The sequence below is a fragment of the Chelonoidis abingdonii genome, chromosome 1 (assembly GCF_003597395.2).
Source record: "Chelonoidis abingdonii isolate Lonesome George chromosome 1, CheloAbing_2.0, whole genome shotgun sequence".
Classification (NCBI taxonomy): domain Eukaryota; kingdom Metazoa; phylum Chordata; order Testudines; family Testudinidae; genus Chelonoidis; species Chelonoidis abingdonii.
Window position 1 is genome coordinate 67,347,134 of NC_133769.1, and position 25,443 is coordinate 67,372,576.

The window sequence follows — 25,443 nt, forward strand, 5'->3', positions numbered from 1 at the left end:
ATATATATATATATAATCATAGGAATAAGTAACCAAACAACATTGTTTGCTGTTATCTTTTATTTTATTATGGTATTTACAATAAATGTGACAAATGTCTTGTCCCCTTTAAGATCCTGCTAGTTTTTATTGGTATAACAAGGTAAAAGATAAAGATAGAGTCTCTCTTTGTTCCTCATATTCCCAAAGGGATGTCTTTGTTTTAGGACTTGTCTACACTACAGAGTTTTGGTGATGCAAGTTATGCCAATGGACAGCCACTGCTATAATTAAACCACTGTTCCATGTCCACACTATGCTCCTTGTGTTGGTCCAGCGCATCCACAATAGCAGCTCTTTCATCAACACAGAGAGCAGTGCAATATGGGTAGCTATCTGGGAACAGCGAACCTTGGCCACTGAGAGCTGTGAGTGGCCATACCTGTGGACGCTCAGGTAAACAAAGTATCTCGTGGACCACCAGAGGCTTACCCTGAACAAGTTGCGAACCAAGTTTGGGAACTCCTGCTGTAGAAGAACAGCGGAGCCTGCATAGGCTAACAGGGGTGTGCTTGTGTTACCCCTGGCTGGTGGAGTCAGGGAGCTGATCCATGGCAGGCACAAACAAGGCTTCCTCACAGGGCAGATGATGGTGAGCTGCCCCACAGACCTGGGTACCCATGAGAGGAATCACACTTTTGATTAAAAAATTAGCACTCCAGAATATCAATAAAGCACACGTTAAGTGGATTAAGAACTGGCTAACTGACTGATCTCAAAAAGTAGTTAGTGGGAAATCATCAGTGAATATGAGTGTTTTTAGTGGAGTTACATGGGGATCGGTATCAGGCCCAACACTATTCAATACTTCATCAGTGACCAGAAATAAATATAAAATCACTGTTGATAAAATCTGAGGATGACACCAAAAATGGGTGTTGTGGTAAATAACGACGAGGATGGGGCAGTCATACAGAACCAGCTGGATCACTTGGTAACCTGGATTCAAATAAATTGTGTCTTAATATAGCCAAATACAAAGTTATGGTCATACCTACAGAATGCAGAACTGTATCCTGGGAAACAGTGACTCTGAAAGGGATTTAGGGGTCATCACAGACAAGCCACTCAATGTGAGCTCTCAGTTTGACACTGCAGCAAAAAGGCACAATGCAATTCTTGGTTGTCACCATGCCTCAGGGGGTCCCAGCTGAGGATGCCAAATTCAGAACAGACTGCTGAGAAATAGGACAGACTCACCACACCAGTAACAAAAGTAAACTTCTGTATCACCACACTGCTCAAGAAGAAGCTAAAATGCAGTTTCCCTAGGTATTCCAACCCTTGGCCCACTACCCAGACACTAGACTTTATGATGAGTGGTTACTGAAAAACAATTTAATCAGACATAGGGTCCTCCCAATTCCAAGAGATCAGTCACTTAGCCAGGTCAATATATAACTCACGTTACCAAATAATCATGCTAATGACAATCCGTTAGTAACAAAAAACTTAAGGTTTAATAATAAAAGGAAAGAAGGGAGTTACAAATGGTTAATAGTTCATATACATATAAGTAACAAAGAGTCCTGTGGCACCTTATAGACTAACAAATGTATTGGAGCATGAGCTACCCCAATCACTTACGTGGGGTAGCATTACTACTGCGAGGCAAGGCCAAGTCCTCCTTGATAACTTAGATACCAGGGTCTTCTCAGCTACTTAGTGCATATCTTAAACACCGGCAGGTCACCTTGCTGTCATATTAGTCTATCTGCCGACAGAAGAATTTGCTGATTTACTCAAAGATCATTTCTATGATCAATTGGAATCTCTAGTACATATTGCCACTCCACAGAATAATCTTGTGATGCTGGGTAACCTAAATGCAATTACTGCCTCCATTACCTGGCATGGACCAAGTTTTTGGTCATATCTCTTTAGTTTGACAAGGTGGGTGAGGGAATATCTTTTATTAGACTCTCTTCCCAAGCGCGACGCTAGGGAGGGGCATGAATGGTCACGTGGCCCTCCCCAGATGCCTGGGGGGGGGGCACATTCCAGATGGGGCAGGGGCAGGGCCGGTGCAAAGATGTTTCGTGCCCTAGGCGAAACTTCCACCTTGTGCCCTCCCACATCCCCGAGCCCCTGCCCTGAGGCGCACCCCTCCCACAGCAGCTCCCCCCTGCGCCCTGAGGTGTCCTCCCTTGTGGCAGCTCCCCACCCCCCACCCTCTGCCCTGAGGCACCCCCCCCGCTCCAGCTCACCCCTGCTCTGTCTCCTCCCTGAGCACGCCGTTGCTGGTTCACTTCTTCCAACTCCCAGGCTTGCAATCAGCTTAGGCACCACAAGCCTAGGAGGTGGGAGAAGTGAAGCAGACATGGTGTGCTCAGGGATGAGGTGGGGAAGGCGTGAGCTGGGGCGGCGAGTTCCCCTGCGTGCCGCCCCCACCCCTTACTTGCTGCAGGTGGCCCTCCCCTCACTCCCCTACCCCAGCTCCATCCTCCCAAATGCCAGTGGCGACCGGGGCAGCAGAAGATCCAGCCACCGCGGTCACTGCCAAAGAAAATGCTGCCCCCCAAATGCCAGTGCCCTAGGCGACCGCCTAGGTCGCCTAAATGGTTGCACTGGCCCTGGGCAGGGGGAAGCTGGTCCTGTCCTGTCCTGACCAGCTGTACTCAGGTACGTGCCTGGATGAGAATAGCCTGCTTGCCTGAGCTTGCTAGAGTTGCTCTGCCTACTGCTGAGGGTGAGTAAGAAGGGGTGCTTCTTTCTTACAGTGGCAAGGCAAAATGGGAGGGCTCAGTGGAGGGAGGAAGAGGAGCAGGGAGAAGGGGGGGCTTCTGGGGACACTGGGGATGATCATCATGTGGCTCTGGGGGGTGGGGGAGGCAGCATAGGCCAGGGCTGGGAGTCTGGTGGAGGGGTGGGGCAAGGAAGGAGCCCTCAGCATGTGGCCAGTCTAGATGGTCATCGCAGGGTGGGGGAGCAGCAGGGCCAGGGGCTAGTTATGGAGAGGGTGTTTGGGGGAGGCAAAACCCATGGGGGATGGGGGATTTCTGTGGGAGAGAGAGGTTTCTTGGCCTGAGTTCCTCTGACCACACAGTAAGCTAGACAGAAATCCCTGATGTGCTTTTAGCAATGCACAGGATTCCTTTAAAGCCATAAGGGTAGGAAACAGGTATTTTACTTTAAATAAGGCCTTGCCTGAGTCCCAAATGTTGCATGAGTGCAGAATCAGACTCATATTTCATGAAAGGAAACCAAACTTCTCATGATCTGGGCCAGCCCAGTAGTAGCTGGAGAGCACTTAAAACTCCAGTGCATCCTCCAAATGTTTGTTGTATGTTGATATGAAATTCAAAGTAGGAGGAGGATGGTCTTGTGGTTAAAACACTGGCTTCTCTCTATAAGACCTAAATATTATTATTATTTTGCCACAGACTTCCTTTATGCAAGTCACTTAATTGCTCTCTGCCTTAGGTTCCTTATCTGTAAAATGGGGATAATTCTTACCTAAGAAGGGCATGTGATGATGAACTTGTCTGTTAAACTTTGGAAGAATGTGCTATAGACAGGGCCAGCTCTAGGCACCAGCGCTCCAAGCATGTGCTTGGGGCAGCACTTTTCAACGGGCGGCACTCCAGCTCCCTTTTTTTTTTTTGCTTGGGGCGCAAAAAGACGGGAGTGAACCCTGAGTGGGGGTGAGCTACGGTGGTGGTGGGCGCGGGGATGGCCGCAGGAAGTAACCCTGGAGGGGGCAGAGGAACCGCTTCCCCGCAGCTCACCTCCGCTCCACGGCCGCCTGCTCCCCGGAGCGTGCCGCCGCCCTGCTTTTCCCCCCGCACTCCCAGGTTTGCCGTGCAAATCAGCTGTTTTGCAGCAACCCTGGGAGGGAACGGGCAGAAGCTGAGTGGCAGCACACTCAGGGGAGCAGGCAGAGGTGAGCTGTGGTACTGGGGGGCGTGGGGAGGGCGGCAGGAAGTAACCCTGGGGGGGCAGAGGAACCGCTCCCCCCCAGCTCACCTCTGCCTCCTCCCTCAAGTGCGCTGTCACTCCACTTCTCTCCGCTCCCTCCCAGGCAAGCCGAGGGAGGAGTAGAAGGGGAAATGTGGCGCGCCTGGGGGAGGAGACAGAGCCGGGGATTTGGGGAAGAGGTTGGAATGGGGCGGGGAAGGGGCGGAGTTGGGGTGGGGCCATGGGGTACAGGAAAATTATTTTGCTTGGGCAGCAAAAAACTTGGATCTGGCCCTGGCTATAGAAAGACAAAGTGTTTATTAAAATATTAGGGATAGACGTTAAAGAATGGGTGCTTATGTTAGGCACATAGGACACTATCTTGCAGCACTGAACTCAAGGATACCATTGCTGTTGATCTCAATAGGAACAGGATCAGAGCCCTAAATCCTTACTGAGGTTCCTAAGTAAGTGGCCCAGTTTTTCAAAGCACCCATCAGTTTCATTTTTGAAAACAGAGTCATATATTTTGGAGTCTAACTGGGGAACATATTTAAAGGGGGGAAAAGTCTTTGTCTATGTATCTGGAGGTTATTGCCCCCTTTGAGACAACAATTACTGCTCTTAAGGCATTTAAAAAAAATCTGCAACCAACACTTGTAGAACATTTAACAGCAATTGTCATGCAAGGGTATGGAACTGAGTAACTGACGTGAGCGATATCAAGGTAACTTGGTGCAAGTTACTCATCCTTTCTTGACTATGAATACATTTTGCATTTGAGACATGCTTGCTAAATTGTTATGAAAATTTACTAGCAGAGGCACAAATTCTGCTAACCTGAACTTACAATATTTTAATAAAAGCAATATTTTACTTGCTTGTTTCCCCCCCAAAATGTATTTACCGTGTGTGTGGCGTTTTGCAAGGCAGAATCAAGTCAGACTATGGAAAATGTTTGAGAATGAGTGCTGATTAAGTTAGCAGTTCCAGAGTTTTGTGACTGATAATGTGGGGCTCCCTAAATTAGTAGATTAGGGCCCAATCCTTCAAACATTTCCACATGTGCAACATTATTTCATTGAAATCAATTAGAGTAGTGATGTGGAATGCAGCTAATGTTGGTACATTGATTACGTGTGTGAGTACTATTTGCAGTGTTTGTACAATTTGGTTTCAATCCAAGGACCCAATTTTGCACTTAATGGAGGAGTAAAATCTTTAGCAGAACCTATGAAGAAGACTCTGCTGTATTCCTCTTTAACTGCAATATAGCAAGGTTTCTCCTGAAAGAAGTAGCTACTTTGCCTGCTAATTCATAACTACACTTAAGTGCCCTTACCATAACTCAGTTAAATTGTATAAAGTAGGTACACTATCACATTTTGATCTAAGATGTATTTAAACACCCATATTTTAGCCAAACTTTATACCAAAGATTTTTTTCATAATTCATGAAGTAATTTTATCTAGTCATATACCTAAGTGCATTCTATATTAACAGGAAAAAGAGCAGAACATTACTGCAGACAGCTCAGGGAAGACGTCCACTCACTGTGCAGCACAGTGGTTAAAAAGCAAACAAAATGGTAGGATATATATGTAATGAAGACTAAATGGAGAATAAAATATTGCAAATGTATAAATCAATGGTATGCCCTCATCTGGAATACTTTGCCCAGATCGGATCAGATAACGATAAAGCAGAAATAGAGGGAATTCAGGCATCGGTGCTGTGATTGATCCAAGGCATGGATAAGCTCTGATATGTACAGGTATTGAAAAGACTGTCATGTTTACTAGAGAGATGTGCTAGGATTTTCAGAAGAGCCCCAGGAGTTAGGTGCCCAGCTCCCATTGAACTTCAATGGGATTTCAAGTGTCTAACTTTCCAAGGCGCCTATGAAAATCCTAGCTGAGATGAATGAAAGAAGACCTGATAAATGTGTAGAAAACAATGGATGGTACAGAGAAGGTAGACTGGGAACTTCTGTTCACCCTATCTCACACTGTGGGAACAAGGGGATATTAAATGAAATCGAAATGCAAATTCAAATCTTGTAAGGGGAATTATGTTTTCACACAATGGAAAACTAGTTTGTGGAACTCACTGCAATTTTCATTGAGGCCAGAAGCTGAGAAGGAGTCCAATTATGATTAGACATTTATGGATACTAAGAATATCCAAGTTATAACAGTAATTATACATTAAAAGAAATACTCTATGAGAAATTTTGGAAGGGATATAAACCCGTAACATGCTGCAGGGCATAAACTAATCTATATTATTGGGGTTTAATAAACTTTCCCTGGGGCACCTTATACCATAACTAACTACTGCAGGGTTTCTTGAACTTTGTTCTGAAGCATCTGGTATTGGTCACTGTTGATGACAGAATACTGGACTAGGTTGACCGCTATTCTAATCCAGTCTGGTAATCTGGCAATTCCTATATTTCTGTGTTCCTGTTACTAGAAACAAGTATGACAGATTTTTGGAGTTCATCTAGATTTAAATTTGAGTGTTCAGTTTTATATATATATTTAAAATAGCTATTAAATTAACCCTATTCAATATGAATTCTCTAACCAATTTATGCATTAAAAATAAAGCAAAACAAAATAAAAAAAATTAAAATCTTAGTAAATTATGCAGCATCTGTTGTTCATCTTGTTAAACTGGAGGCAGGGTCAGAAAACGTGGGTAAATATGCATTTATTTTGTGGATTTCTAATAATGCACTACAGTGCTGTAGTTAATTGTATATTACCAGCTGCCTCATCATTCAGTTTATTTTTACTTTTTTTGCAAATGAAATAATCCTTTTATTACAGGTCAAAAACTCAGGTATTAACGGGACATTCATGGTTAACAGCAGGCTACAGCTTTCTATATAGTTCAAGTGCTTTGCTCACTTTGAGCCTTTTAAGGTATGGGTCCTCAACCTCATTATAGACTTACTCTACTAGTATGAAGAAATATAGGCCTATAATGTTTAACTATGGTTTGCTGCACTCTTGTGTTCTGTGTATGACAGAGCCATTGAGCTTCCTTATGCTACACAAAACAGTTCTGTGCACTTGAGTTCTCTTGTGCATCCAGCTAGCCTTAACAGGAAGATAGACTGAACATGAGAGTTACTTCAGGCCTGAGTTCAATAGAATCTCCCAGTGTCTTGTTTGATCTCAGGAGCTCTAAGGGATAATTTTCCAGTCCTGTGTGGTGGTCCATGAATGCTTGTCAGTTTTATTTTGCTCTTGTCAAAGCATCTGTTATAGGGGTACAAATATGTGGTAATTATTCCAACTTAAAAATAAAACCATACAGATTCCTCCTCCTCCTAACAGCAGGGAGTATCTCTGCAGACATTTTTCCACCAGACGTTCTTTTCAGGTGTTTCTATATCTGAGGGAGAACACAACTGTGAATGGACCAGACCACTTGCAGCAATTCTGGAAACATACTTTCTCCTGGGGTCTTTCTGGAGCACAAACTGCTTGATGGATAACGATTTGTCAAGTTTCCAGTATATATGAAATATCTAAAGTTGGCTGTGGAGTAGTATTTCCTGAAAGCAGGGTTGCAAAAGTGCTTACACTTTTTATTAAGATGGCCACCATCCAAGTCTTGCTTTACTCCAGCATTGTGACAGTCAGTCTGGAATTCCCTATGGGGCTAGTAATCCTGCATTCCTCTCCAGGTGGGCAGAAATGTAGGATCATGATTAAAGGCACAATTGTCAACTTGAAAAATCACGTTTCTGTCTGAAAACTTTGTACAAGCTAACAAGTAGGGTTAGGAAAAACCCAAGAGATTAGTGGAGGGGGAGGAAGAGTCTCCTCTAGTTTTTTTTAGTTTGTTCAGTTTTATGTATTGATGGCGCTGTGTGTACAGTCAGTTTCACAGTGTCCCTGTAAGGTCTGTTAGAGCTAAGGTGTTGGCTACACTTGAGAGTTACAGCACAATAAAGCCGCCCACAGAGCTGTAACTCACTCCTCGTCCACACTGGCAAGGCACATACAGCGCTGTATCTCCGTGGCTATAGCGCTGCAGGTACTCCACCTCCCCGAGAGGAATAACAGCTGCTGCAGAGTGGCTGAGACGCTGCTGCTCCAGTGTAAACAGGGAGTAACCTTATTACACAGTGATTAACCTCCAGAAACTCCCCATAATCCTTTTAAGTGAAGGTTCCTCTCCTTGTTTTGTTGTGATGCCTCTCTTTGTTTGTTGTGAACTTCGGGCTCCTGGAGCTGCTTATCAAAAAAATGATGAGTGTGGTTCTGGCCTAGCAACTAACCAAGGCCCACTGAAAAATTTACTGGCTGGGGTAGATAAGACAGCTGTGTGACCTTGCTAGATAAGAGAATGCTTATAGAGGCTGGGAAAAAAATGCTTATAGACACTTTTTAAAGTAACATGTATTCTTTTTTGTACTAAGCATGAAGTTATCAAGCAGTAAGAGTTGTTTGTTTGTTTTGTATGCTGGGAACAAATGCAGGGAAGGTACAGTGATGATGCGACGTAAGTGATGACGCGACGAAGTAGTTAATAAAAAAGTTTGCATCTGTGGTGGGAGGCTGGTTCTATATGGAGTGAGTTGGGCAGTTCTCTGTTGTATGGCATGCTACAATACAGAACTTGATAGTGGGATTCTTGCTGGTCATTGTCTGTCTCTTTGCGGTCGGACAATGAAACCTGAGCTGTCTGGGATAAAAGAGATCCCTGACAAAAAAAAACACAGCTAATGTTTGCTGTGAATGAGTAGAGGCAGGTGGGGGGTGCTCCCTTTGGAATGCCCACAGCTAAAGTTTGCTTGGAGAGAGAGGCATGCAGGGGGAGGGGAAGGGTCCCTTTCGGTGAGCAGCTGCTTATCTGGAAAAAAACCAAACAGCTGCTGTTTGCTTTCAGTGAGTTAGAGAGGGGTGGAGGGGAGGGTGTCAAAACTTGCAAGGCAGTTGCTGACACAGTGTCTGCACTCTAAAAACCCACTCTCTCCCCCCACGCTCCCTGTCACACTCCACTCCACCGCCCTCTTTTGAAAAGCATGTTGCAGCCACTTGAACGCTAGGATAGCTGTCCATAAAGCACTGCTCCCAATGCCGCTGCAAATGTGGCCACGACAGTGCGCTGGCAGCTGTCAATGTGGGAAAGCACTGCAGTCTGTCCTACTCAGCTGTACAAAGACAGGTTTAACACCCAGTGCTGTACAGCTGCAAGTGTAGCCATACCCTAAATTTGGGCTGTGCTGGAAGCACCATGTATGGGGCAATGCAATACCACCATAACCTTTATCATCAATTGTTACTAGTCGCCTAAGTCTCTCCTCAGCAGGCACCAGTCCAATAAAAGATATTCGCTCACCTACTTTATTTCTCTTTAATAGCCTGGGCTCAACAGACTACAGCAACGTTTTAAACAGCTTGTGAGTGTGCGGTGGTGCTGCAGTTTTACACAGGAGCGGCACCAGGGTTTTTGGCGCCCTAGGCGCAGGGCTGGCTTTCCGGTCCTGCAGCTCTGGTGGACTTCCCGCAGGCGTTCCTGCGGACGGTCCGCTGGTCCCGCGGCTCTGGTGGACCTGCTGCAGGCGTGCCTGCAGATGTGCCGCGGGACCAGCGGACCGTCCACAGGAACGCCTGCAGGAGGTCCACCGGAGCAGTCTGCCGCCCTCCCAAATCCTTGTGCCCTAGGTGACCGCCTGGGTTGCCTAAATGGAAGCGCGGGCCCTGGTTTTACAGAGCAGTCAAAAGCGTGGCCAGGCCTTGGCCGCGAGCTCTAGTGACAGCATACTCGCCTCCCAGCCTGGTTTCCGCCTCACACTACAGCTGCTCCTGCTGCTGTGTAAAGAGCAACGACACCCAGACTCCTGCAGGCCGGCAGTTCAGTGGAGGCTGCGGCGCCCAGGTCGGTCGGGGAAGCACCACATAACTACGCCCCCTAAGGCGGGCAATACCACGAGAGAGGGAGGGGGCGGGGGCTGGGACTGAGCCCTGCCCCCTGGCTCCCCCATGGAGGGCGAGTGGCTGGCGGGGCCCAGGGCCGAAAGAGGCGGAAGGGCGTGGCCTGCTAGAGAAACAGGAACGGGGCTCAGCGGTGGGACGTGCGACCCCTCCGTGCGGGCGCTGCGGGCTGGCTAGACCCACCCAGGAGGCGGCGGCGCTGCGGGGAGGAGCCGCCCGCCCCCTTCGGCCGGGCCCGGCGAGGAATCATGGCCCAGGGCCGCGGGAGGACGCGGCCAGTGAGCGAGCTGTGGGGGGTGCTGCTGCCGGCGAAGGGCAGGGAGGAGGAGGTAGAGGAGGAGCAGGACGACCCGGACCCGGACCCGGACCCGGACCCCGACTCGCTCTTCTTGGACGCCTCCGAGCTGTGCAGCAGCGGGCGGGTGCTACGGGGTTCCCTGCCTGCGCGCGGAACGGGTGAGGAGCGCGCGCCAGGGCAGGGAGACCCCCCCCCCCCGCGAGCCGGCCTCCCTCCTGCCCACGGGGTGGGGGAACACGGCCCGCCTCAGCCCTTCACCCCCCAGCTGGTGCCACATGGGCTTGAGCATCAGGCAGTGCTTCTGAGGGGCTGGCAGGGAGGGTTTTGCTGCGCGTTTCAGTAACACATTTACCCAACTTCCGGCTCCTCCTCAGTCCCAGCGCTGGGGCACCTTCCTTTCCCTCAGCCCAGTGTTTTCCCCAGGAATTGAAATGGATGGTGGTGGTTCAAAAATACGGAGGGAAGGAGGGTGAGGACTGGTGAGGGGTGAGACCATTAGGGTGAAGATGGGCTGTATGGCACCATAGTAAAACTTAAATCTAATAAAATGGTCATGAAACATTTTTTTAAATCATGTTTTTAAATCATCACACAAATTAAAGTTGTTACACATTCCTACTATTTTGTGCTATATCTACATCCTTCTTGGTTTCTTGTAATTTTGCACAGCTCCATTAATGAACAGCTTGAATGCAGTGCATTCATTTTTGCTGGCTTCTCTTGTCTGGTCCTTCCAGTCCTTCATGATAGGCTCATGATCAGGTAGCAGGAGACATCTTTCAGAACACAAAATTCTGTTCAGTGAGGGAAAAGAATGCTCAGCTGTAACTTATGACTGGAAGTAGCAAGAGATGAATTCCTACTTCTTTCCTCCCAGGAACCATAACATAAAAATTGGGTAGAACCACTAGCGACGCTAAAGTAGAAGTTGAAGTCAAATCTTCATTCGTCATATGATATTCCACTCTGCGTTCAAATTCTCTATTCTGTCCTGATCATATGGCAACTCCATTGCAGGTAGTGCCTGACACTGTCAGTGTTTTATAAGACCGGCATCTATAAAAGCTCGGTAGAGGTTGAGTAGAATCCAGAAGTTGCTATTGTAGAAATGTAAGAATCAGTCTGTGTGCTTTATGTTTTCAGCTGGCTTAAGAAACACTTTTTGTCCTCTTCATTTAAGGAGTTAATATAAGTGCCCTAATTGGTCAACTTCTGAACTGAAGTCTTTGCTTCTTCCAGTACATTTTCAATGGATCTTTCTCTGATCCACGTGTAGCTTCCATTGCTGGACAGAGATCTACTACTGTTATAGCAGATGCCTGGATGGAATTTTTTAATGACCCAAGTGATTTCACAGTAAACTTACAAAGGAGAACGGCAATTGTCTTCTCTGAACTTAGTAGCAAAGGTAATCCACTAGCATCACCACTTAGATCCGTCCTTTCTTGATAGATACTTTCCAAAGCCAATAATAGTGGTTGCAGTAATTTTAAGACAACAGCCAAGGATCACTCCTGAGGAAGCCAGCGGGTTTTCCCAGGTTGTACTAATTTGAACTTCAGTCCCAGTGTATCTTCTATATTTTGCAAGATGTTCAGTCCTTTTGGACTCTTGCTGAAAAAAGTATAATGAAGACATTAAATTTATAGCTTTTTAAATGCCTTTTGAAAATTCTTTAGCTCATAGTAGTTCTAGTTGGAGTAGATGGCCTCTACAGTGTGTATAGGAGAGATTAAAGTTACACTTTTCTCTGAGCAAAGCTGGTACTTCTCTACGTCTTGCAAAGAAGTTTGCAGTTCCATCAAATGCATGAGCAGCCATCTCTTTGAGGTTCAGTTTACAAGCATTTAACTCTTCTAAGATGTGGGTTGTCAGAAATGCAGCCAATGTGTCTTCTATAACCTAAACATCTATAAATTCATCTGCTGGCCTACCACTAGCATCAAGATAACGTATGCAGAGACTTAATACTTGGTCAGTGAAGACCCGTAGTTCAGAGGTGCTTTCATGTGAGTTCACCTCCCACCATGGGATGGTGTGGGGGAGAAGTCATCTTGTTCATTTCTCCAGCTGCTCGCTACTCACGCTGGCTGCTCACTCAGGCCACTGTTGTTTGTCGTGCTACTGTTCATTCCACCACTCCATTGTCGATGACCCTGAGACATCACCTGCTGCTGCCGTCTGCCACTGTGACCTCTACAAGTCGGTCTCTTGAGGTTCCACCCAGCTCTCAGTGATTTCAGCTCTCAGTGTGGGAGCCTCAATGCCATTGCAGGGTGCGCTGTTTCTTCCACAGAAATGCTGTTCTCCAGCAGCTCTAAGCACTTAGAACTGATTATTCGTGATTTCAGCTCTAGGGACCACTTAACAAAACAAAGGACTCTCTATGGAGCCTAATAAGCTCTTTTTTAAATAATGGAGAGGGGCAGGTCAAAGAGTGCCTGAGTGTCTTAGGCACAGCCCACATCACCAAGCAAAACCCCTGTCTCCCCCTGGGATCTGCCATCCAAACCCTTTGCTTAGTGAGTGCAGTTCAGTTGAGGATGACCAGTGCTTAATTTGTAATGAAAGAGGTGCTGGGGCTCAAGCAAGTTTTTTACTTTCATAACTAATGTGGCAAGCCCAGAGGTCCCAGGGCTATGCACTGCCAAGCGTAGAGGTGCCGGGGCTCAGCACTGGCAAAAATTAAGCACTGAGGGTGACCCCCTCAATCAGGACAAGCTACGTATAGTTCTTCTGCTGTTTACTCATACAATAAGGATAACATTTCATGACCCAACACCAGCCGAAACTGATCTCTTGGGTAACACAGCTCTGTCTGCTGGATACCTAGGCAGAGCAGGTGAGTTCATGTAAATACAGTCTAGCCCTGAAGCCTCCCCCCGCCATCACTAGCTGTCAGGGAGGAAGAGTGCTGTAGAGAGCAAGACAATTAACTCCTGTCTCTTACATAATACTTTCCCCTTAGTGCACCCCAGAATATTAGTCTTTTTAGCAACTGGATTACATTGTTGATTTATATTCAATTTGTGATCCACTACATCCCAGATTCTTTTTAGCAGTACTACCACCTAGCCAGTTACTCTTCATTTTGTAGTTGTGCATTTGATTTTTCCTTCCTAAGTGAAGTACCTTGCGCTTGTCTTTACTAAATGTCATCTTGTTGATTTCAGACCAGTTCTCTGATTTCTAAGGTCATTTTGAATTCTAATCCTTTCCTCCAAAGTGTTTGCAGTTCCTCTCAGCTTGGTGTCATCTACAAACTTTATAAGCATACTCTTCACTCCATTAGCCAAGTCATTAATAAAAATATTAAATAGTACCGGACCCAGGATTGACACCTGTGGGACCTCATGAGATACCTCCCCTTCCCCTAGTTTGACAGTGAACCATTAATAACTACCCTTTAAGTATGGTCTTTTAACCAGTTGTCCACCCACCTTATAGTAACTTCATCTAAACCACGTTTCCCTAATTTTCTTATGAGAATGTCATGTGGTATTGGGTCAAAAGCCTTATTAAAAATCAAGATATAACATGTCTGCTGCTTCCCCCCCATCCATTAGGCCAGTAACCTTGTCATATTAGGAAATGAGATTTGGTGTGGCATAATTTGTTCTTGACAAACGCATACTGGCTATTCCTTTTAATATTATTCTCTGCCTGTATAAATTGGTCTGTACTGGGAGGATTTGCCAGCATAACGTTTCCAGTTTTGATGAGGACTAAGTCAAGTTAGAAAAAACCTTTACCATCTCTGTGGGGCTGAAGAGATAAGGAATCTTGTTATGGCAATACTAAGTCATATTTTTTTATTGCTATTGGCTCATCCTGTGAGGTGTTGCAGTATGTGAAAATCTCTCACAAATTTTCCCATATTTATAATACTCATTTAAAACCAAATAATTATGGGAAATGTTCCTAATTCCTTAATTTGGCATATTATTTTATGAGTTATTAAATATTCATCACACTTAAGTGTAGAGTTCAGTGGCACCCTGACCTTCTTTTGTTCCCTATTGGCGAACCAGACATAGGTGACCGAATAGACATAGATGGCCACTAGACTAGTTCTACTCTATTATACCAGTCCAGCTATATAGAAATTGGCCCATAGTATGATAGGTCTTCAACTTTACCAGTTCCCAGGAGCACAGGCGTAAACGTTTTCCTAGCTCCTTATATTTTTCTTCTAAATTACATATATGGTTTTCATTGTCTGAAACCTCCAATTAGTGTATACAATGAGACGATTTATTAAGACATTAGACTGAAATAACTACCAAACAACAACTACTTCTGTTGCACCCTAAAATTCAGCTGAGCTGTTAGCTAGTCACTCTGGCCTGGTGTACGTTTAAAAGTTAGGTCAACATAGCTATGTTGGTCAGGGGTGTGATAATCACATCTCTGACCAATGTAGCTATGCTGACTTACCCCCAGTGCAGACACAGCTATGTTAGTGAAAGAATGCTTCTGTCAATGTAGCTACCATCACTTGGGAAGATGGTGTTTCTACTGCAGCGGAAAAACCTTTCAGTGTTACGTTACCTATGCCTATTCTGTGGGGTTGTGATAACATAGCTATGCCAGTATAGTCTCTATACAATAAACATACCTCTGGGTGGGAATGTCTAATACCTGACTTGGCTGAGTCTGCCAAGCTTGCTTCTTGATTTTTCCAAAGTGATTATCCAAAAGTTTGGGGTTTTCCCTGAGACTTTAGAATAATTTAGTTTCTACTTTATTATATTTTTAAAGTTTTTACTGTTTCCATTGGAATAAAAATGTGTGTAGCTTCCTGGCTATAAGGAGTCTGCCTGATGTGTATTGCAAAGATAGTTGTTCAAATCCAGTTACGATTGTACTTTTATTACACACTTTGTTCTCACTTCATTAGTGAGATTATGAATTAATTCTTGTCACTTCTGTAACAAAAATAAAACGTGAAAATAGTAGAGTTAAACTTTCCCTGATCTCTTTCTGCTTGTGTATCTGTTTGTCCTTAGATTGTGAGCTTTTCAGAGCTGGGACTGTCTCTGCTTCGAATGTTTGGAAAGTACTACCATAAACTAATAACAGAGCTTATCATTGTATACAGCTATAATATAGGCAAGGGGTTGTGTGTCCTTTAATGCAATCAAAGTGTCCAAGAACTCAATTATTTTGGACAATATATTGTCATTTTTTGAAATAATGGAGTTAAAATTAGTTTTAAGCTATCACCAATAACATAAAGCTGCAATTGATTTAAATAGTGCAAAAACTGACCATTAGTAAGCAGCTTTAACTGCTCATATAAATTATTCATACCAGAAAATTATTTGATGTACTGTTGACATCAACATCAACTGTTGACAGGAACATAATCAATTCAAAAATCATGTTTATGTCTGAATTTTTTTTTTAAACTTACTACTGTTAAGAGCAATACCTAAGATTATTATAACTAAATTACATCTGAAAAAAAATAATTTTTTTGGTTTGTTTGCTTTGACTTAGTGAATTTGTTATGCAAAATGCAATAAAGTTTTAAACAAAATTATACTGATTTTTTTTTTTTTAATATTTCAGTTATAATACAGGATGAAAGATCCCAAAAGACGTATGAAGTGGTTGGATGTTTTCCATTGGTTGGCCCTTGGTGGAAAGTTAATGTTAAAGTTAAATTGGTGGAATCAAAGTACTTTGTGCAAGGCTATCCGTCATACTTCCTACGAACCGATATAAGGGAAAACCAAAATGCAGTTTTTTCACTCTTTTTTAAAGAGTGTTGTGTTCCTGACAATTTCACAGAGGAGTTTTTTAAGTGTTTTCCTGAGAGATCTGACCTGAACTTCAGAAACCTTGAAGAAAAACTTAATCAGTTTCAAGAGTCAAAATTAAATCTTCAGCAAGGGAACAAATTCATTGAGACGAAAAATTTTGATATTTTTTATTATATTATGCAATCATGTAAGTATAATTTATATATGACTGGATTTTAAAAATAACAGTTATGCTTTTAAGATGTTTTAGCCATGCTAACGTGCTGATAGAGCGTGTTTTTAAAGGAGTATTGATCCCGCAAAGATTTTTTTCCCGAGCATATAAAGGAGACTACTCACATGCTTGTAGTTTAAGCATGTATGCAAGTCTTTGCATGACCTGGGCATTATACCATATAGATAGAATAGGATTCAGTTGGAGAAAAAAAGTGATAGTAGAACCCACTTAAATGAAGATCTGGTAAGAGTTAACTTCCATTTCACTCAAAAGTGCTGGCAGTTCTGCTTGATTTGACATTTGATTGAACTGAAGGATGGGTGATGTTTCAGGTTATCAGGTTTTTATATATATATATATATATATATATACACACACTGAATGTTGCGCACACATCAGGGGAGGTAGACTTGACTACTAATGTGAAACTGACTATATACAAAATTCAGTCAAATACACAATTTAATCAAAGTGGAAAAATATTTTTTAATGTATTTAAGTAATCTTACTCGTATCAATAGTTTACAAAAGGTTTTTCAGACAGAAAGCTAAAGAACCAGTTCCTTTTAAGTTTTTTGGAATAAAGCCTGCTAAGCTAAGTAATCACATTGCCTTCTACAAACACTTTTTATATTTTAATAAATACTTTCTTGGTTTGTGATGAATATATAGTTACAGGAAAGACTATTTTGGTAGCTTTGAGTTTCCCAGTGATAATGGAGTTCCTGCCAAGACTTCTCCCACGTCATTTTTGCCGTATTATAAATGCGGTGAGCTGGCATAAAGTGACCAAACAGAACAGCAAAAGTGATGAAAAAGTTTCTCCTGAAGATGAGATATTACCAAAATTAGATGAGATGTTAAAAAAGGAGCCATGGAAACTTGGATTCCGCAGGGTAAGTAATATGAATTAATTACACTTTGATCATCATAGAATTCAATACTATTTGTTCAAACTGTGACCCTTCATTATTTGGATGGAGGCTTATTCTGAATGTTTCTTTTTGAAGAGAGAGAATTTTTCTCTTTTCAAGACCATCCTGGGCAGCTGCACTAAACAGAAATCTTCTGGATATGTCTGCAGTAATTATAGTAGGGCTCGCACCAATGCACTAAAAATACCTGTGTAGATGTTGCGGTTCAGGGTCTGCAGAGTTATGGGGAAGAGGTGTGGGCTTCAGAGCCTGAGCTTCAGCCTGAGGCACAACACTGAAGCACTGTCCACACAGCTTTACTGCTCCAGTGGCAGCATGAGTCTGTGGATCCCTGGCTGTAATGCTCGCTTCCAAATGCAGTGTAGACATACCCCTGGGTCCAGAAATACCTTATCTAACCTTGTAGGTATTTTTCCTAATCGTGGTGCAACTGTTTCTAATATAATTTAAATATAAAGGAATTATTCAGTTTCTTGGTGTACTCCATGGAAGAAATGGAAATTGCTTTCAGGTTGGGTAAACACAGGGAGTTTCATATAAAAGATACTGAGCTCCTTGAGATAATCTTGGTTTCCCACTTCAGTAAGGCACAGTGAGGCTGAATAAAGATGTTGTGACCCAACCATAGTTAAGAGTTTAATGTTTAATGTTAATGTAGATTTCCATGTACATATCTATATAATGAGACTCCAGAAATGTCACTGTGTGTCACTCTGAAGCCTAAAATGTCTGAGTCAATGTGAAGCGATGGAAACAGCTACAAGTGTGGAAGAGAGCTTTTTTAGTTTAGAACAGTGTTTTTCAACCTTTTTTTCATTTGTAAACCCCTAAAACATTTGAAATGAAGGTGTGGACTCCTTTTGAAATCTTATACATAGTTTGCAGACCGCTAGGGGTCCGCAGCCCAGAGGTTGAAAAACACTCTTTTATGGTAACAACTTTTTGTGGACGCTTTAGACATAGTTCGCGGACCCCCAGGGATCCCTTGATCACAGGTTGAAAACCATTGTTTAGAATATCACCAGATTCAATCATCGCTGGAATTCATCGTCTGTTAACTTAAAAACTGGATTGCATCTGCCATTTCTGGCTCTTATGAATTACATGCCTTTGTGAATTATACCCATGTGATAGCGTGGGCTTTCAGCTACTAGTATTGCATACCAACTTACTCTACTTTATATTCTGGCTTCTTAAGCATTCTCCATATATTCACATTAGTTGTTCTTATTAAGTCAACATATTTTAGAGGTGAGTCATTCCTCTGTAGTTTGAGTTTTGTAGCTTACTGCCCATTATAAGCAGAACTGGCTGGGAAACCAGATTTCAGTTCTGCAAAAAATTTTGAATTTTCAGAAAAACTTAATCTAGAATCCTAACAAAAGTTTAAAAAAAAATTGGAAATATTTATGGAACTGAAATCTTACAATATTTCTTTTTAGAAACACTGAAATGTGGTATATTTCATTTTAAAAACACTGGGTAGGATCACCAGCTGCTTACCTTGTGGTTTGCAGGGAGTCAGGGATCCTGGAAGCTGTTGACTGAAATTATTGTGATTCTTGTTAGTTTCACTGCTGCCCGTCACTGAATAGCAGCGGTGACACTGACCAGACTCTTATTGTCATGTCAATACACCTCTACCTCGATATAACGCGACCTGATATAACACAATTTTGGATATAACGCGGGAAAGCAGTGCTCTGGGGGGCTGGAGCTGTGCACTTTGGTGGATCAGATTACGTTCGATATAACGCGGTTTCACCTATAACATGATAAGATTTTTTGGCTCCCGAGGACAGCGTTACATAGGGGTAGAGGTGTAGTTATCTTCTCCAGCACCAGATTCTTGGGAGTCCGGCAGCTTGGGTTACCCGTTGGTCTGAAAGTCTTGGGCTTCTTGACTCTGAGGCAGTCCACGGGGCAGGCTGACCCAGAGTGGCAGACCCTTGAAGCCCAGATCCTGAGCAGCCCACCAGACATGCTGCAGGACAGCTGGGTGTGTGACTTGCTAGGAAATAACTATGTTGGCAGGAGACGCTCTCCCACTGACATAGTTACTGCCACTTTTTCAGGGTGGCTTAATGATGCTGACGAGAGAGCTCTCTCCCATTGGCATAGAGTGGCTACCTGGGAAACCTGACAGCGGCACATCTGCAGTAGTACAGCTGTGCTGTTATAAGGTCTGTAGTGTAGACAGTATCTTAGTTTTGGCTTAACCACATTGCACAGGGTATGAAAATTTTCACAACCTTGAGTGATATAGTGGAGCCAACCTAACTTTGTACTGTAGACCAGATCATAGTTAAATAGGTTTTAAAATGTATTTAACTGCAACTATTTTGTCTACACAGAGCCTAAGAAAGTTAATGTGATAATGATGAATGACTTATACATAAATTGAGAATCAGCAGTATATCTAAACCGTGCATTTCCAGACTTCCTGAAGGTTTAGATTTCTTTAAATGTGTAGACTTTTTCTTAGATGAACTCTGGTGAAACACAAGTATCGAGGGGTAGCCGTGTTATTCTGCGTCCACAAAACTAACAAGAAGTCTGGTGGCACCATAAAAACTAACAAATTTATTTGGGCATAAGCTTTAGTGGGTAAAAAACCACTGCCATGCATCTGAAGACGTCATTTTTTTTACCCACAAAAGCTTATGCCCAAATAAATCTGTTAGTGAAACACAGTTTCAACTTAACTGTTTTTTTTTAATGTGAATTTGGTATCGAGAGATCAATGCAGTATTCGCTTGCCAAAGTAGAAATCTATTCAGTTGACATAACGTTGTGGTACTGTAAATTTACTTTTTAATAGCAGTAGGCCAGCACTAAACTATAAGAAATAAAATCATTCTGAAAGGGACTATGGTAATGAGAAACAAAGGGTTTTTAAAAATTATTTTTTACATTCTTTACTATCGTTTTTCATCTGTTAGTAGCGTTTTCTCAGTCTCCTCTCTTTTGACTGCAGCTCCACTAAATGTGTTCAATTGCATTTCATTGAACAGACTCTGCAGAGCTGATGTGTACATATCAGGAATCAATGGAGCAGTCACCTTGATATTTTACTATGGAGACATCTTAATTTTCTTTTCAAATTTAATTTACTCTGTTCCCTTTAAAAATTTGTTTCCAGGTAACTTTATAATATGCTTTTAGAACACTTGTATGTAAAATAATTTATTAAGAGGTCAATACATACTTTTTGTGTGTGGGGGGGATGTTTACGAACAAAGATCTCAAAACAGAAACAATTTGGTTCTCGATCACTGTTTTACCATTGTTTAGTCTGTAATTTCAAAATATCTGTTTTATGAACTCTTTCTTACAAGCTATTGGTCCTTAAAGTGAAGTCAGCTTTTGCTATGAGGATATGAATTATGAGGGTGTCCAGTCCCATTTGAGTACAAATAAAATAATCCCACCATTTATAACTAATCCAGTTTTCCTAAATCTTTGTTTGCTTTATAAGAAAAAAGGGAAAAATATTAAAACAATATATGCAAGTCCACCAAAAGGAAGGAAAATGTAAATTAAAACCATTTCATCCTACTTTGCCAATATATTGCAGGAATGAGATCTTATTTACGTATGCATGCTATAATATGTACACATGCACTGGGATATTATCACATGTATTGTGTTTATTACACTGTAGCAGTTTGCTCTTTTATTCGACTTGGTGATAGTTTGGGTAGAATACAGATTTGATACAAACCTCTCTTCTAGTACCCAATTTCTGTTAGTGTTTTTTTGGTACAATGATTCAGTTTTCTACAGCAAAATGACAGATGGGATTGATCAAGCCCCCCTTGCTTTGAAATTCCTTGCTTTGTTTGGTTTGAGAAGGTAGTATCCCTAGAATTTGTTAAAACGTACATATTGTCTATACTTCTTCATATTTTTTGAATTATAAATTTGTATTTAATGACAAAAGCATTAGTTCTGAAGTTACATACCAATGTCTTGTGAAATAATTTAAACTTTCTTTCCCTTTTGGTGGGAAGATAACCTACAGAGAACTGAATCTCTCCACTTGTGAAGCAACTTGGGCAGCCTTCTGTCAGTGTGAGCATCTCCTCTGGAAGATTCCTGAATTGCAGAAGAATGCATTAATAATATACAATAAGCTCAAGCAAAGATGTAGAGAAACAGGGCATACCTATGAAGAACAAGACATTTTGACCTCTTTAGTTTCTAAAGATATGCCCATTGAACATGCCTGGCAATCCTTGAAATTTATGAAAGATGAGAAGATAATGATTGTTGAGAAGAAACTGGTATTTCTTTCTCATCTTTACAAATCTGAAAAAGACATTGCACTTTCTGTAAATCATCTAATGAAAAATGACCCATGGCAGTTACATGTTGATGTGAGAGAAGTACTTAATGTTAGAGATACCAGCAAATCAAAAGTAAATGGAGATATTAAAATAAATAATAACCAGCCTCCTGAAACAGAGCAAGTGGAGGGCAGTAATGCCCTGGATATACAAAACAATGACAGTGATTTTCTTTATAATGAACAGGTACAAGACATAGAAACTACAGGTGAAACAGAAGTGGACCCAGATCAGATGAAAGCCGTGAAAATGATTTGTTCTAATCCAGTGACAATCATAAGTGGAAAAGGGGGTTGTGGGAAGACTACTGTAGTTAGCTGCCTTTTTCAGTATTTAAAGCAGGTGGAAAAAGAAGTGCTGAGTGCTTGTAATGATTTTGAAAAGGACCTGGATGCATCTGCTGAATGGAATACCTTTACTCATTTTTGTCAGGAGAACGTTTGCACAAAAAACCTTTTAAATGTTTTACTTACTGCACCTACTGGAAGAGCAGCTAGCTTGCTGAATGAGAAAACGGAGCTTCCCGCTTACACTCTCCATCAGGTATATAATCTTTTTTGAGAGAGAATGCAGAAATATCTTTTAGTATAGTCCTCCTTATTTTGTACAATGATCAGTTTGCTAACTGAACCTCCCTTATAAATCTTTTAACTGTTCATAATGGCGTTTAATAAGCACAGCTTGTCCACATTTAAGAGTCAGCCTTGTTTTTCAAAAGTTTACAAGTCAGACTTTTTACATCATGTCAGCTGCAATTTTTGGCCTTCTTTGTTTTAAATGTGTGTTACAGTACCTTCTAGAGGCATAAAAATGATGAGGGGCTTTCACATGACTTTTTTCACCAATTCCACATATCCTGAAAAGTCTATGGTACTATTCATTAGCCTGTTCGTTTATAAGCTGACCCCCCAAAATGGATAGGTAAAAATATCAAAAAATGTATGACCCTTTCATAAGCCGACCCTATATTTCAGAGGTTGAAAAACTTTGGCTCCCAGCCTCTCAGGGTAAGCTGCAGACATTTTGTTTACTTGGCGCATCTCAGCGCCCCATGGCCGCGGTTCACCATGTCACCACTTCCAGCAGCTCCCATTGACCGGGTGGCCGCAGTTCGCCAGAGAACATAGAAAAAATAGGTGCTGCCATTCCAGCTGTAACAAGGCTAATCAATTAACGTGTGCTATTATCAGCAGGAGTAAAAACTATTTTCCCCATGCTAATTTTTCCCCTACTGTTACTCACACCTTCTTGTCAACTGTTTGAAATGGGCCATCCTGATTATCACTATAAAAGTTTTTTTTCTCCTGCTAATAATAGCCCACCTTAATTGATTAGTCTTGTTAGAGTTGCTATGGCAACACCCATTTTTTCTATGTTCTGTGTATGTATATCTTCTTACTGTATTTTCCACTGCATGCATCCGATGAAGTGGGTTTTAGCCCACGAAAGCTTATGCCCAAATAAATTTGTTAGTCTCTAAGGTGCCACGAGTACTCTTCGTTCTTTCTGTATAGTTTTAGTTGATTCTGCTCTGCTAAAAGTGTGTTCTGGAGGTATGTACATGATTATTGGAGAGTAGGATCAAACCTTTTGAGCCTGTAATGAATCATTTTCATGATGTAAACTGAGATGATAGCTGTGGTAAATTCAGCATGGAAGATCCACATTTTACGTTTTATAAGGAAGTTATTTAAATTTAATAACTTCAGGTATTTCTTGAATGGACTTTAAATTATTTATTTTGATTGGTTTCTAGGTCATGTACAGTTTTTATTCATGGATGTTAAGAGACGGACAAAAGCCATGGAAGTTTTCTACTGTGACAGTTCTGGTTGTGGATGAAGGGAGCTTAGTATCTGTACAAATGCTTAGTTCAGTTTTAAAATTGCTGTGTGACCACGCTCAACTTTCCAAGCTTATTATACTTGGTAAGTGAAAAGCAGTAGTGTAAATTTAGTCTAATTTCATAATATTTCCTGAGTTATGCAATCTGTGAGAGAACTTGCTGTGTGTTAGTGTGTTTTATAACGAGTGGTAGTTCCACGATCATTAGTTGAAAGAAATCCAGTAGAGGTATGATAGTTTACCTGTGATCATGGTGAGGCTGCAATCTTTAGGGCCACCTGAAAGGCATATTCTATTCCATGGAGTTTGCCACTCGTGCCATAAAAGCATAGATGAGATGGAAAATACCTCCCTGCCAGTGCAGGATTATTCTTTATTGTATATTTCCTAGTGTTTTGTCTGGTTCTAAAAGTATTTGATAATGAGGCTTTCACCACTTACTTCCCTTCAGATTTTTCAACAACCAAAATAATACATCTTGTTGTTAGTAAGTTTTCCTTCAGTTCTTTAACACAGCGTGAAAGACTGTTGACAGCATATGAACTAGACAGAAGAAAAATAAAATACTTGATTTTAAGGTAGTTCGGAAGTCAGATCCGGAACTAATTTGTTTTTAATCTAACAAATAGAACAAAGTAGCTTGACAAGAAATTAGGATTTTGTACTCCTGTGCCCATTTTTGGAGATCACATTTTTGTCTCCCCAAAACAAATGCCATGATTTAAATGTATAAATTCCCATAGACAAGTCTGATTTAGTGTTGACATTTATCATACAGAAGAGACTTAACAAGATGGCATGACATCGAGTACTAATGGCTTTTTGAATTGAGAATATAGAACATGCTCTGAACTATGATTTAATGTATTATATACTGAAGGGAAGACAATTTGAACTATGAAACAACCTGATTCAAAGAAATTCCATTTTGGTATTCTTGGAGAGAAGCATAATTTCACAGAATTTGTACTGAGCATGCATGTGATAACTCTGTCTTGTATTCTAATAGAGGTGGAGAGCATATTTCTTTTCAGATTTTCCACTGATATTCTGTTCACTATTTATCACTGATCACAAATGCTATTAATATCTCTTCTCTTTAGGTGATATCAGACAGTTACCCAGCATTGACCCTGGCAACATGCTTGCTGATATTTTTGAGGGTCTAAAATCTAGAGGCTGGTCTGTGGAACTGAGAACTAATCACAGAGCTGAGTCTCAGCTAATTGTAGACAATGCCACAAGGTAGGAATTTTTTGTATATACTGGAGGAATTTTTTTATAGAAGTCCTAGTCCTTTTATTTAGTCTTGAAAATGGTAGTGGCATTGAGACATACAATAGAATTCTGTTGCAGATCAGTCATATTCACAAATGTATAACTCTGGGAAAGAAATTACATCTGAAGCACCAAGGAGCAATTTAAACCAAAACATTGAGTAAAGTATGCAAAATTTGTGAATGATAAAAAATGCATATTAAATAAAAAGAACTCACCAAAAGTGGAGACTTTTTCTTGTTCACTCTTTATAAATATAACATTTGGTCCCACTGACATCAGTGGGACTATTCGTGTGAGTTAGTGTTTGCAGGCCCTAATCCTGTGAACACTTAGGCACATGAGTAGTCACAGTGCCATAGGCCTTGATTCTGCAAACTGCTCTGTGCAGGGGGACCCCTCGTGAGCAGCTTGCAGAGTGAAGGTTTTGTTTGTAACTAGTTTTGAATTGCTGTACAAAATTTGATAAACATGTTCAGTACACTTTTCTTTATTCTGTCCTTCCATTTGCAATTACACCTTATAAATGGTAGTTTACTACAAATCCATGATAAACAGGGCGGATAAAATCAATGACATTAAAAAAAACACAAAACTTTCAAATTTAATTGAAATACATTTGTCTTAAAATAAACCTATTTACAAATGAAATTTGCAGTGATGACAGTCTTTGATCAGACCTACATTTATTATAATCTATTAAAATGATTTAATTAAAAACAATGTGTTGTAGCACTCAACCCTCCTCAAATGTTAATGAGTTAAAGGTTGCCTGCTCTTTTAACTAAATACAGAATTGGGAAGGAAACATCTTTAACTTTCAATTCATGCTTTATTAATATGCCACAGGGTATTGCAG

General features: G+C 41.6%; 1 protein-coding gene across 1 annotated transcript in view; it reads left to right on the forward strand.

The window, feature by feature from the left end:
• The first annotated feature begins 9,919 nt into the window (after window positions 1–9,919).
• Window positions 9,920–25,443, forward strand: part of HELB (DNA helicase B) — a 30,744-nt gene continuing 15,220 nt past the window's right edge. The window contains exons 1-6 of the mRNA XM_032788843.2: window positions 9,920–10,350; window positions 15,767–16,147; window positions 16,850–17,073; window positions 21,126–22,004; window positions 23,218–23,389; window positions 24,410–24,551. Coding sequence (XP_032644734.1) covers window positions 10,143–10,350; window positions 15,767–16,147; window positions 16,850–17,073; window positions 21,126–22,004; window positions 23,218–23,389; window positions 24,410–24,551 — 2,006 coding nt within the window. The 5' untranslated portion in view covers window positions 9,920–10,142. The remainder of the gene's footprint in view (window positions 10,351–15,766; window positions 16,148–16,849; window positions 17,074–21,125; window positions 22,005–23,217; window positions 23,390–24,409; window positions 24,552–25,443) is intronic.